This window comes from Chlamydotis macqueenii, chromosome 9 (assembly GCF_036417535.1).
Source record: "Chlamydotis macqueenii isolate bChlMac1 chromosome 9, bChlMac1.mat, whole genome shotgun sequence".
Lineage (NCBI taxonomy): Eukaryota > Metazoa > Chordata > Aves > Otidiformes > Otididae > Chlamydotis > Chlamydotis macqueenii.
Window position 1 is genome coordinate 1,048,065 of NC_141564.1, and position 12,453 is coordinate 1,060,517.

The window sequence follows — 12,453 nt, forward strand, 5'->3', positions numbered from 1 at the left end:
CCTCTTCCTGCTGCTCCTCCGCCGGCCCTCAGCCCGCTCCCATAGCAACGCTCAAACAACGCTTGTGCGCATGCGCCTCCCCCGGGCGGGAAAAGGCAGCCCGCGCTTGTGCGCATGCGCTTTCCTCGGGCGGAGCGGGGGGGGGGGAGGAGCTGAAGGGAGGGGGGGGGTCACGTCAGGCATGGCGGCGGCTTTTCAAAGCCTTTCGGCCTGGCTTTTGGCCTCCACACGGTCTGGGGCGGCAGGGAGGAGCGGTGTGCAGAGCTGACTGCCGGCTTTGATGGCTGTGCTGCTCGGGCGGGATGAGGACATGGCCACGTCCTCATCCCGCCTGAGGCTCCCCTATGACACTGTTTTATTTCCCATTCTCAATCCTTTTTTGCAAATTCATAATATTCAGGGCTTTTTGCTTGTTACTTTATTTCAGCAGACCAATCCATTATAACTTCAAGATGTTAACAGAGTACTAACAGCCAGCTAGAAGCCCATCACTACACAAACTTAAGTTTGCTTTCTCCCAGGTGCATAGATTTATAATTATGCCCACTGGGTTTTATCTACCTTTTATTGTCTTTTCACTTGATATTGCAAGGCTTTTCTACAGTTTTCACGGTCTTGACTACCATCAGCTAGAGCTGCTCGCATTATTTAATTCATACAGAGCTGCAAGGGCTTCTCATTTATGCCATAAAAATGTCTCAGATCTTCAAAGGCTTGAGTGCACTACAAAAGGGTAAAATTCAGAGTGCTAAAGAGCCACAAGTGACAGTATAATGAATACATGAAAGCTATTTGAAAAGCAAATAGTGGGTTAATTAGTAAGGAAAACAAGCAAAGATAAACAAAAAGGAAAAAAAATCAGCTTAAGTTTTTAAAGAGAAACTCAGGGCAGATACATGAGTATGAAGATACTCTTTCATCAAAAACAGAAGAAAAAATATATTTGAAAAGAGGTAACCAACATGGAATCATTAAAAGATGATGTATTAATAGAACTAAAACTTTGAGTGGAGCTTTGTGCAGCAATGGCTGTAGAACATTAATAGGGGGAAGCAGTGAAGACATTTTCATTTAGTACATCTCATAGCCCACATTGCTGCCAAGGAGTCGGCAGAAGACACTCCCAGTCAGTGTTTAACAATACGTGACTTTTTCCAAAAACATCCATATGGCTCCCCACAGCTTCACTTTGAAGACAGTCCTTTGGTTTTTGACAGCCAGGAAGTAAAATACAATGGCCAATTCCAGATTTACTCCAGGACATGACTGAGGGACAGTGTGGTCTCTGGGTTTTTCATTCCTATTTGGTTTAATCTTTTGTCTTATTTATATGTGGAAAGTCTTGAGGCAGATAAGAAATGCTTTTATGGAAAACAAATAATCTGAACAGCTTTCCAACAGAGTTGACTTACTTGGAACAACCCTATTAAAAATAAACTTTTGAACAGCCTCTGGTGTTGGTGCTCTCCAGTTTCTTAACAGCTTTTTGTATGCGTTTAGCATAACATGTATCCACCCAGCTTATAATTTCTGAATATAAATATTTTTCTGTTCTTTTAACTTATGTGATGTTACCAATGGACGTGGCATGGCAAGTACTTCCTACGTTAACGCCTTCTTTGTTCTTCACAAACACACATTCATACAGCCTTTCTGGTGCCTTCAGTGTTACTTAACATAAATTAGAAGTGTTACATTTAAAATTTTTAGTCAAATGTAAAGATTTGATGCTTCTGTACAGCAAAAATCAGTACCTACATTTCCACTATAACTTCTGTAGCATCTCTTCAATTCTGTACTTCAGGGTTGTGTTTGCATCCCTGAATGAATTATTGGGATATTCTTGAGCAGTCATTTTTTCAAGGTTTTGTGTATCATGTGCCAGCAAGCTTTTTTTTTTCCATGACACGCAGAATGGGAAAATGCAGCCCAATCTAAAGAGAGGAGAGGGAAGTGGAAAGGCAACAGAGCCCTGTGATGTGAGTGCCTGGTGCGTCAGCACCTCCCCTCCTCACCGCCTCGCTGTACATCTCCATCTGAAGAGATGTGCGCACACCTCGCAGCTTCTCATCACCCGGGATTAAGAGGCAATGACGACACTGGAAGATGATAAGTCAAATCAGACCTCAACTCTTGCCTCCTTTCCTTGCTTCTGTAAGCGGAAGATTCAGGAGCAGCGGAGTCACAGCAGAAATCAGTCCCTCTTAGCTCCAGGCCTGCTATACAGGCTGTCCCAAAGAGGCGCTGGCATCACAGCGTTGTTTGCTCTGTTCCTATGTAGTAACTCGAAAAAAATTGCTGACCACCTGAGCGGGAGATAAGAGCTATGCTGAGGTGAAGTTTTTCCCCAGAGTGCCATCCAGGACAGGTCTGCAGAATAAATATAGAGTAACTACCAGTATGTCTTTGTGACAAAACAGAACCAGCGTGGTAGCACAGGTGGGACTACCTAAGGAAACTTTAGGCAACGAAGGTAAAAACTGTAGTGAGGGAGCAAAGGGAGGGACTTCAACGCAGCTGATCACTTGAGGGCTAGTCACGCAGGGACTGTGGTGATACAGCAGACTGAGCTGGAGTCTGTACCACTAAACCTTGACTGTTGAGCAGAAATGCAACTCTCATTCAGGTTCAGGGAAATGGGCAACTAGTGCATGCTTTTAGAAGGACAATTTTTAGACTGCTGGGGCAAAATTGTTCCCCTAATATTTTTTAGCATCCAGAGAGTGCGCACAGCCTCTAAGCCAGCTTCAAAGAACCTGCATACACACCGTAGAGAGGTTAAAGGTATCTACACTGGAAAGAAAAATTAAATGCCGAGACGTACAGCCAGGATCTCCAGCAATTTTTATCACCAGATGAGATAATCAACTTTTATGTCCAGAGATCAAAAGCATTGATGTTGTCAGCCTGGAAAGATAACTTGTACATCAGTTGTTCCCTGTGCATTTTTGCTTATCCAGCAGTTTGCAGGAGTGGCAGAAAGTTAAGATAGTATAAACATCCCAGTTTATACTGCGATGTCACTATAATACAGTCAACGTTTAAAGCCTTTGAAAGCTGCAATATGCACTTATCTAGAGTTCGGGAGACAACCGTGTCGGACAGTATGAAGCAAAAGTAATACAATTACAATGAAGAGCTTCCTTTTGAGAACTCTGGGTTCTTCCTGCCGACACAGGTCTGAAAAAATCTCTTTTTCTTGAGCCAAAGTACTGTCCTGAGAAGAATAACAAGAAGAAAGTGTTTCTCACTCAAACACACTCTCGCCTGCAGAGAAGAGTGGGGTTTAGGCTTCCTGGTTTAAAGTTGTGTCATGACCCACTTGTTCTGAAGTAGGTCAGTCTGTGGTATGCTGAACTAAATCAGAAAGGCCAGCCCAAGAGTAGTCTGAGTGAAGGGAAAGATGTAAAAGCCACTTCCTATTTCTGTTATGTTAGTAATGGGTGCAGTGGATTTTTACTGCGGGGAGTTCTTGCACGCTGTCCTTTCTCGCGTGCTGCCCTTGCTCATAATTGTCAGGTCTGTCAGATGCAGAAGGGCTGCACTCTGATATTTCCCTGTTTCTGCTTGCTGAACTAAATGGGTTTAGGTAATTTTTTTTGAGATTTTTTCATTCTGGCATAGAAAACCTGCTTCCTCTTGCCCAAACAGGCACCGCTATAGACACACACACTTCTCTGTGCATTGTTAGAGCTCCTTCTCACTTCTGCTCTGTTATTTCCAATGCTAATCGTGACACCACAGCCATGAAAGATGTTAAAACTGTATTACTTGTGTAAGAAACACGATCTTCTGGGAGTTTGCTGTTTGCTAGTTAAGAGCTGTTCTGGGAGAAAGAGCTGACAGTGAGTTACAGAACAGACACACTGCTCTCTTTCCCAAGGATTGTTTTTCATCTTTACATTGCTGTTTTCATCAATTTAAAGTTATCTCCAATTTAAAAAAAAAATGTATTGGTTGCTATTTGCCTAGAAAGTGTGTCACCTACAAGTTTCTGTTCACATGAATAGATGCATGTGTTGTTTACATACAGTGAGATAATAGCAAGTACCAGAAGGGAACAGTAGTTCGCCTCTTTGCTCTTTTCTTCCATTTCTGACACACTGCTTACACATCCCATGCAGTCAGGCAAATTTCGTACATTCCTACTTGTTCTAGTTAAATTTTCACTTAGCTGAAAAAAAGATTTTTCCTTGCCGTTCACTTTTTAAGGGAGAGCCTTTCCTCTTAACCTTACCAAGCTGATGGGTAGACCTGACAACAACAAAAAAAAAACCTCAAAGCAAAAAAAACCCCAATAAGATATATTTATCTTACCCTCTCTGAGAAGAACTGAGACGTGCCTTTAATCTTTCTTTCCGTGGTCCAGATTGTAGGGGGCTGAAGACCTTTTGGTTAAGAAGAGCTCTGTCTCATCCAGTCCAGACGGCAAAGCTGACGGTATCAGTTCATTACGCAACTGCTTTGCGGTCAGATAATCTGAGCTGCAAGATGAAAGCCGGTGAGTTATCTGGATGCAGCTAGAGAGGAAAATAGAGGAGCACTTCTCCTACATATACCTAACACACAATTGAGTCAAACCACTTCGAGTCAGGAGGAAGCAAAAAGCTCCTGACGAGTAACTGGGTTTCTAGTAAGTCTGCAACAGGATTGAAGAAGATAAGTAGTGAAAGCCACTTTGTTTCAGAAAACACAGCTTCGTAAAAGCACAAGTGTGTTCATCTCACTATTGTTTTTAATAAAAAAAAAAGTCAAAATTACTCATTTGGTCTTTTATATTTCATTTTTCTCATGCCAAAATTCATTAAGTGTTTCACATAAACCATCATGTTTTCTACATATCTATATACCTTCAGTAAGAGTGGTAGTCCTATGGCATTGTCTCTGTGTTTCTTGTTTTTTACGTTTCTTTACCATCATTTTGATGTATTTCATATGGATGTGCAGAACAATATGTATGTTTCTCATACATCTTCACATCTTCACGTTCAGCCAGGACTGTGATTTTTTTCACTGAAAAAGTGACTCAAGATCATAATTTCTGATAACTGAAAATAGTCCTCATTGCAAGAAACCTAGCAATAACCTTCCCTTTACATTTCAGTGCTACAGCTGCCACACGAAAACATGAGTCAGATATCAAAACATCACACAGCCAGCTTAGGTGTGAAAAGCTGATGAGTTTTGTCCTTCATTTTTTGTTTCCCAAGACTTTCTCTGTAATTTTGAGGGCTAGACAACAGAATCACTGTGAAGCCCAAGATTTTTAGGTCAATCGAGGTCAGCTCTCCTGAGAGACAGGTAGCTCTTTCTCCTTGGATTTTCATAGCCTTTTCCTGGTGCTGTTAGTCTAGGAGAATCCTTCATGTGCAATCCATCTTTCCCTCACTTTGGCACATGCAGCTGTGTGGCTGTGATCGTAAATGAAATCCCTTTGTGAGCCTGTTCAGCCCAATTCCTGATGCTCTCTATAGCGTCCATGTATCTGGTTTTTCAAGGGATCTCAACCCAGGTATCAACGGTCTCCTTGATTCAAAAGTGTAAAAAAAAAAAAAATTAATTGAGTTTTCCATTTAAATTTAGGGAGTAGCAGAATTTCAGGAATACATAAATGTAGTTGCAGATGCTTGCAAATAAAGTTGTTACTTTATTTTAGAAGTATAACTGGGGTCATATAAGCAAGACTATAGAAATGCTGTCATAAAATTAATAATAACAACTAACAATAGTATTTTAATCTCTACTTTTCCTGTGACATATTTGCTTTTTAAGCATATGGTATTCTGAGTGTCATCTGGTGCTTTTACATGAAATATGTATTTTTGGATTGCATAATGCTACAAATTTGAGGAAGCTAAAAGACTATTAAACAAGTGTTGGGTTTTCGCTCCGGCAGTAGCTACGTAAGCAATACACTATGCTCAATATATAATAGCAGCCACAACACTGTATCTATGGTATATCGTATTCAAGTGTTCTGTCTATCTGTTACTGTCTGCAGTTGATAATTGTCCTTGTTTCAGCAGGGATGGAGTTAATTTTCCTCTCAGTAGCCAGTGTGTTTTGGATTTTGTGAGTGAAGAATGTTGACAAACACCCTGATGATAGGAGTTTTTGATAATGAGACCAAGGACACTGTCTGGCTTTCCGAGTCTCATTAACGTGCAGATGCAGGAAACTGGGCGAAAGACAGACAGAATAATTGATCCAAACTGGCCAAAGAGAGTATTCCATGCCATAAACATCATGCTCAGTATATAAGCCGGGGTTGGCCGGGGGAGTATTGGCCTTCCTGGCATCCATCACCCTTCACTCCTTTGCTTGCAGCTTGGTTTCATGTCCGTGATCGCTGCTCAGGACGGGCTGTATTCGCCATTGGGACATGAGGTGGTGAGAAAACATATGTTGTTCATTTTGTATGTATTAATATCCTTATATTCTGTTATTATTGTAGTTTTCCTTTGCTATTTTAGTAAACTGTCTTCATCTCAACCCACAAGTTCTCCTTTCTTCCCAATTCTCTCCCTCATTTCGCTGGGGAGTAGGAGAGTGAGCAAGCAACTGTGTGGTGACCAGGGCTCAACCACAACAATAATGCAGAAGGAACAAGCAGAGCAATGGTAAAAACCTTTAACAGAGTTAGGACTGCAACACCAGACAGTAAAGGTTGACACCTCCTGGAACAGAGGAACCACAAGGATCCAAATCCCTGCATAGTAACCAATATTTGTCGTACGACTGAATTTTTTTAAACTGGTGACTTACACAATATCATCATTTGTGCCGGCTTTTACCAACGAGAGCGCTGGGAGGCACTTTTCTCTGTGTAAGAAAGGCAGCAATAGTGGTTGCTTTGTTCTAGAGTGGAAGAAAAAAAGTGTTAAGAAATTAGTAAATCTAATTATGATTCCATATGTGAAGAGAAAGTTTTCTGACAGAGATACCAAGCTAATGAAATGCTGCAGTGTCCTGACTGGGAATGGTGAGAGATTGCTTCGGGGGGTGGGGGGGAAGAATTAAAAAAGAAGCAAAAATTGATAAGAAGCAATAATCATACTCCAGCAATCACAGGAATCACCGAGGCCAGGTCTCAATACAGCAAGAGCAGGAGACTTCAGAGCTGAAGGATGAAGTTGTGCTGAGATTTTAAAGGGAAAGCTCTCACACCCGTTATCCAAATGATATCCACGTTATAATAAAACGCCTCATTGGCATTTTGCAAGGAAAAAAATAATTGGGGAAGGAAAAAGTCCCCAGATGACTCTTTAATACTGCACCTCAAGTTACTCAACAAAATTACACATGCTGAATTAGGAGGCGAGGGCCAAAGATACAGAGGAAAAAGAAATTTACCTGCACAAATGCAGAATAGTCCCTCCGAAGTAATCAGGATTAAACATTTTCCTAGAAATGGTCATGATTTTCAAAGCTGTCAGAACTTTACTGACCACTTAAACTTACTTAGTCACAAAAATGTGCCTTGAATCCGATGATTTTGGAGATACAGCACCTGCTGGTAATACCCGTTTGTATCCTCAGGAATGCATGGAGAGAGATGCTGGTTTTACACGGAATTTCCTAACAGTAACGTAACAATCTTATCAATCTATGTTATCCACCATAGAAACCAATTTTCAATTTTTTTTTTTTCCTCCAGTAAGCTTGGTTGTAAAAGAAGTATTCAACCAGAATAAGAGGAACTGAAAAAAAATTCCACGAGTCATAGTCTACGGATGAAGCGTCTGGGTTTCTGTGGCAATGGAGCCACGGCTTACAAGAGGAAGAATGAGTTGCGGAAGCAATATAAACCTTTCAACAGGCCCAACCTGGGAGTACAAAGAGCCACTCACATGATTTCACACGTCAGTCTTCCCCTTCTTATTTTGCTCCCCTGCTTTGAATATGCCAGCTTGGACTCCAGGCTTTTCTGTACTAGGTTCATCTATAACTCTGGTTCCTAATACCTCCACCGAGGCAGGTGTGGGGAACCTCACCTTCTGATGCTTTTAACGTGAATCCGTTCATGGTGTCCTTATGTTCTCGTTTTGTTGGTGCCTCGTTTCACCTGCAAACTCTTTGAGCCCAGACAAGAGCCCACACCAGTGCTGGCAGGCGTGAGAAAGAACTCTGTGGTTTGGCCCAGAGGTTATGGGAATTACCCGATACGGGAATTGCTCTTCCCTGGGAGCCCGATAGCTCCTTAATATCAGGGGCATGGAATCTACCTGCTGGAAATTAAAGCCAATTAATCTTGCTCCTTCAGAGCTTCACCCACAGAGAATTGCCAGTTCCCAGATTTGCAGAACAGGTTTTTGAAACCTCCTTATTTTTCCCAGGCATCAGTTGTACAGCAGGAGTTTCTGCAGACCTCTGTGACGAGACCCTGCATCAGGAAAATCTCGTTATACTAGAAATATTTTAAAATAGAGGGAGATAGATTTAGATTAAATATTAGGAAGAAATTTTTTACACTGAGGGTGGTGGAGCACTGTCCCAGGTTGCCCAGAGAGGTGGTGGATGCCCCATCCCTGGAAACATTCCAGGCCAGGTTGGCCGGGGCTGTGAGCAACCTGATCTGGTTGGAGATGTCCCTGCTCCTTGCAGGGGTGTCGGACTGGGTGGGCTTTGAAGGTCACTTCCAACCCAAACCATTCTGTGATTCTATGATTCTAAGTCATAGGATGCTACAGGAAACGCATGATGGGCAGGAAAGCACTACAAATTTTTGGTAGCTCTTTAAGTTGAGAGCAGACTATGTTACCATAAAAACCCAACATATCACACAGAGTATGCTGATTTTAACATTTATTATTTTTAAACTCCAATTTCCATTTTTTTTCACACAGGCAGACTTTGTTTAACAATAGTTCAAGAAGTATTATAATATTAAGTGCAGTTAAAGGGAAACATTTTGGTACCAGACAGTGTCAAAGAAGTAACAAAATAAACAATAAATAACCCGCTTAACATGTGCTGAGCAAAACAAAAATAACATGCCATAAACTAATAAAATTCATACTCTGTACAGCAGTTTAAGATACTAAATAGTACTCTTATTTCATGTTAGTAACCTACACATATTATTAAAAATAGAAACTTTAACAAAATGCTTCATTCAAGCAAAACAGCGATGCAATATGAATCGACTCAAGAATTTCAACGGTTCCAAGGAAGCCAGAGATAGTGGTGAGTAAGCACACAACAGTGTACAAGACGGCGATCTCAACCGAGAGGTTGAACCTCGTGGTTCTTCAGCCACGTCTGTGTTTAGTTCCCTGCTGGAAACCGTATCACATTGACATCTTCTTGAGCTTTTGGCTGTTAAAAGAACAAGAGAATACACGTAAATAATGACCTCAGCCATGGGTAAGCTATAGCTTTCTCTCTCCAATATGTAGCACCTCCTGAGAGGGCGCTCAGGTGGAAGAAGGGACACATGACATGACTGTTCCTGGGAAGACTCTACAAAGGACTAGCCACGTCTAACAGGAGAGGGAAAGAGGAAGGTATTGAGCACTGCCATCAGAAGTGGCATTCAGGAGATGTAAGAAACAGGCTTTCATACATGCTCTGTTTTCACCAGTCCATTAGTAGTTGGATTTTTAGATCTACCTACCTCAGGAAAAGAAGATGCTTCTTCACCCAGCCTTCCTTGGGATTCACACAGGCCTTCAGTCCACTGTAGGTGTGGAAACTGGAAAAGAAATAATGCAAAGGAGATCAGTACATCATTAGAAATCCCTGCTAGTAAATACTGTGAAGATGCTTTTGGTCAAAAATATGCATCATCGTTACTCTACATAAAAAACAATAGCAGCTGCTTTTGTAAATGCCAGTTAGAGACGGGGTGCTCCACAGCCCTTCCAATCCTACCTGAACAAAAAGAAACACCTCATGAAATTAAAATGCAATAGCTGCTTCAGTCGTGGGGGTCATTTTTTGCACCATGACCTTGTGTTCAATTTATTGGAACTATAGAGACAAAGAACTTTGCTGGATGCCAGAGACTATTTGAGAGACAAAGGAGAATAGTTGCTGTCAAGCTAAGGTCAGCATCTAGGAGGGCTAAAACCTTGTGGGAAAAAAAATTCAGATCTCTGGGGATTAAGAAACCTCTTGTCGCTTATGCGCCTGGTAAGAGGTTTTGGCAAGGGAACACCCTGTGTTGGCCGGAGTGGCCCTCGGCAGGAGACGAAGCATGCCTTTGTTTGAACAGCTGGTTCCCTCTCAGATTTATTGTTGGCATTCTGCGGCTGCCCTGCGAGCTAGCAGTCCCTAGCAACTCGAGGCTGAGTATTTTGTTCACAGGTGTTACACAAAATATATGCAGTTAATGTAACATTTTGAAAAAGCAAGATAAACAACACCTACAATGTTCAAATCATCGTTGCTGCCCAAATAGACATCCTAAGGTTAACACATGTCAGAGAAAACAGAGGATCTTCTGGAAAATGGCTTACATGATTGCGTCGATGTCACAGACTTCGGTGGAGAGCTGCTCAGTGTAACCCTTCAGGGCCCACCGGGGCAGGCGCGCCTTGGTGTACGACAGGCAGCAGTCCTGGTTGCTTTGTGCTGGAGTGAAGGAAGACGACAAAGTCAATAAAACCCGTCTGACCCGCGCTGCCTCGCGCACCTGCTGGTCAGCCCCCTGGCCATCCAGACAGAGGAGGAGGATTAGGCAGCGGAGTTGGCTGAAATAATTCCCTCTGACCCGTCCCTCGTCCCGCTGCCAGCCCCAAGCGCACATGCCAGCGTAGCTGGGCTTCCCGGGGCCGAGCGCCCCAGCTCACTCACCTTCGGAGCTGCAGCACAGGAGCAGCACCAGGAGCCCCAGCAGGGAAACCAGGACCAAGCTCTTGCCACTGAAGCTGGCCATTTCCACCCAACACAGCAGCTGTGCTCTGGTGAGTGCTCGGCTGTCGCCTGCTCGTCCTGCCAGCCCTGCCGCAACCTCCACCTGTTTATAAAGTGGTGCCGCAGGAATTCACGCGCGGGCGGGTTCCGCTGTCATCAGCGGGTTTCCCCATGGCAAATTCCATCGTGCCCGATGCTGCCCCAGCACACCTTCCTGGTGCTATAACCAGAGATAACAGCATGCTGGGGAATTTTTTTTTTTTTCTAAAGTAGGTTAGAAGATTCAGCCAAAAAGAAAAGGAAATAAAAGGCTGTGAGGTAATGGTTCTGTGGGTGAAGCATGTATATTTTTAGGGGTAGGAGTGTGGGTTTTGAAATGAGGAAAGTAAAATGTAGGTAACTCTTTGTTACCTACAGAAACTGCCTCTCGGCTGTGCTCTGCTTTAAGAAGCCCAGCTTGGGGGAGAGGGAGGTGGGCCCCAACCCAGAGGTTCATTTCAGGATGGTGTGCTCGCAGGAGCTGGGTAACCATCTGCAGTGACACCAAAGCACACATAGGGACATCGGGCTTTCCAGATTGCTGCTGTCTGAGCTCGAGGTTGTAGAACTGGTGGGGCCACGTGGGCAACATGGGGTATTCGTGGAAATGGGTTTCTTTTCATAGAATCATAGAATCATAGAATCACATGGTTGGATGGGACCTATAAGATCATCTAGTCCAACCGTCTTCCCACTAGCATTGCTGCCACAGCTACTAAACCATATCCTGTAGCTTCTCATCAAGCCGCCTCTTGAACACTGCCAGGGACGGAGACTCCACCACCTCCCTGGGCAGGCCGTTCCAGTGCCTTACCACTCTTTGAGAGAAAAAGTTTTTCCTCAAGTCCAATCTAAACCTCCTCTGGTACAACTTGTAGCCATTTCCTCGGGTCCTGCTTGTTGCCTGGAAGAAGAGGCCGAACCCCTGTTCATCACAACCTGCCTTCAGGAAGCTATAGAGTGCAATGAGGTCTCCCCTGAGCCTCCTCTTCTCCAGACTAAACAATCCCAACTCTCTCAGCCGCTCCTCATAAGACTTGTGCTCCAGACCCCTCACCAGCTTTTTGCCCTTCTCTGGACACGTTCCAGGGCTTCAATGTCTTTCTTGTAGTGAGGGGCCCAAAACTGAACACAATACTCAAGGTGCGGCCTCACCAGTGCCGAATACAGGGGGATGATTACCTCCCTGCTCCTGCTGGCCACACTATTTCTAATGCAGGCCAGGATGCCGTTGGCCCTCTTGGCCACCTGGGCACACTGTCGGCTCATGTTCAGCTGAGCATCAACCAACACCCCCAGGTCCCTTTCCTCTTCACAGTCCTCCAGCCACTCAGCTCCGAGCCTATAGCGCTGCATGGGGTTATTGTGGCCAAAGTGCAGGACCCGACACTTGGCCTTGTTGAACCTCATGCCATTCAGCTCAGCCCAGTGATCCAGCCTATCCAGATCCCTCTGAAGGGCCTCCCTACCCTCAGGCAGATCAACACCGCCACCCAACTTGGTGTCATCTGCAAACTTACTGAGGGTACACTCAATCCCCTCATCTAGGTCATCAAT

General features: G+C 43.7%; 1 protein-coding gene across 1 annotated transcript; it reads right to left on the reverse strand.

The window, feature by feature from the left end:
* Window positions 1-8,790: 8,790 nt before the first annotated feature.
* Window positions 8,791-10,906, reverse strand: CCL20 (C-C motif chemokine ligand 20). The gene is made up of 4 exons (XM_010123481.2): window positions 10,798-10,906; window positions 10,461-10,575; window positions 9,617-9,694; window positions 8,791-9,318 (listed from the first exon to the last, which is right to left on the reverse strand). The coding sequence occupies exons 1-4, from the start codon at window positions 10,877-10,879 to the stop codon at window positions 9,291-9,293; spliced, it is 303 nt and encodes a 100-aa protein (XP_010121783.2). The 5' UTR covers window positions 10,880-10,906; the 3' UTR covers window positions 8,791-9,290.
* Between the last annotated feature and the right edge of the window lie 1,547 nt (window positions 10,907-12,453).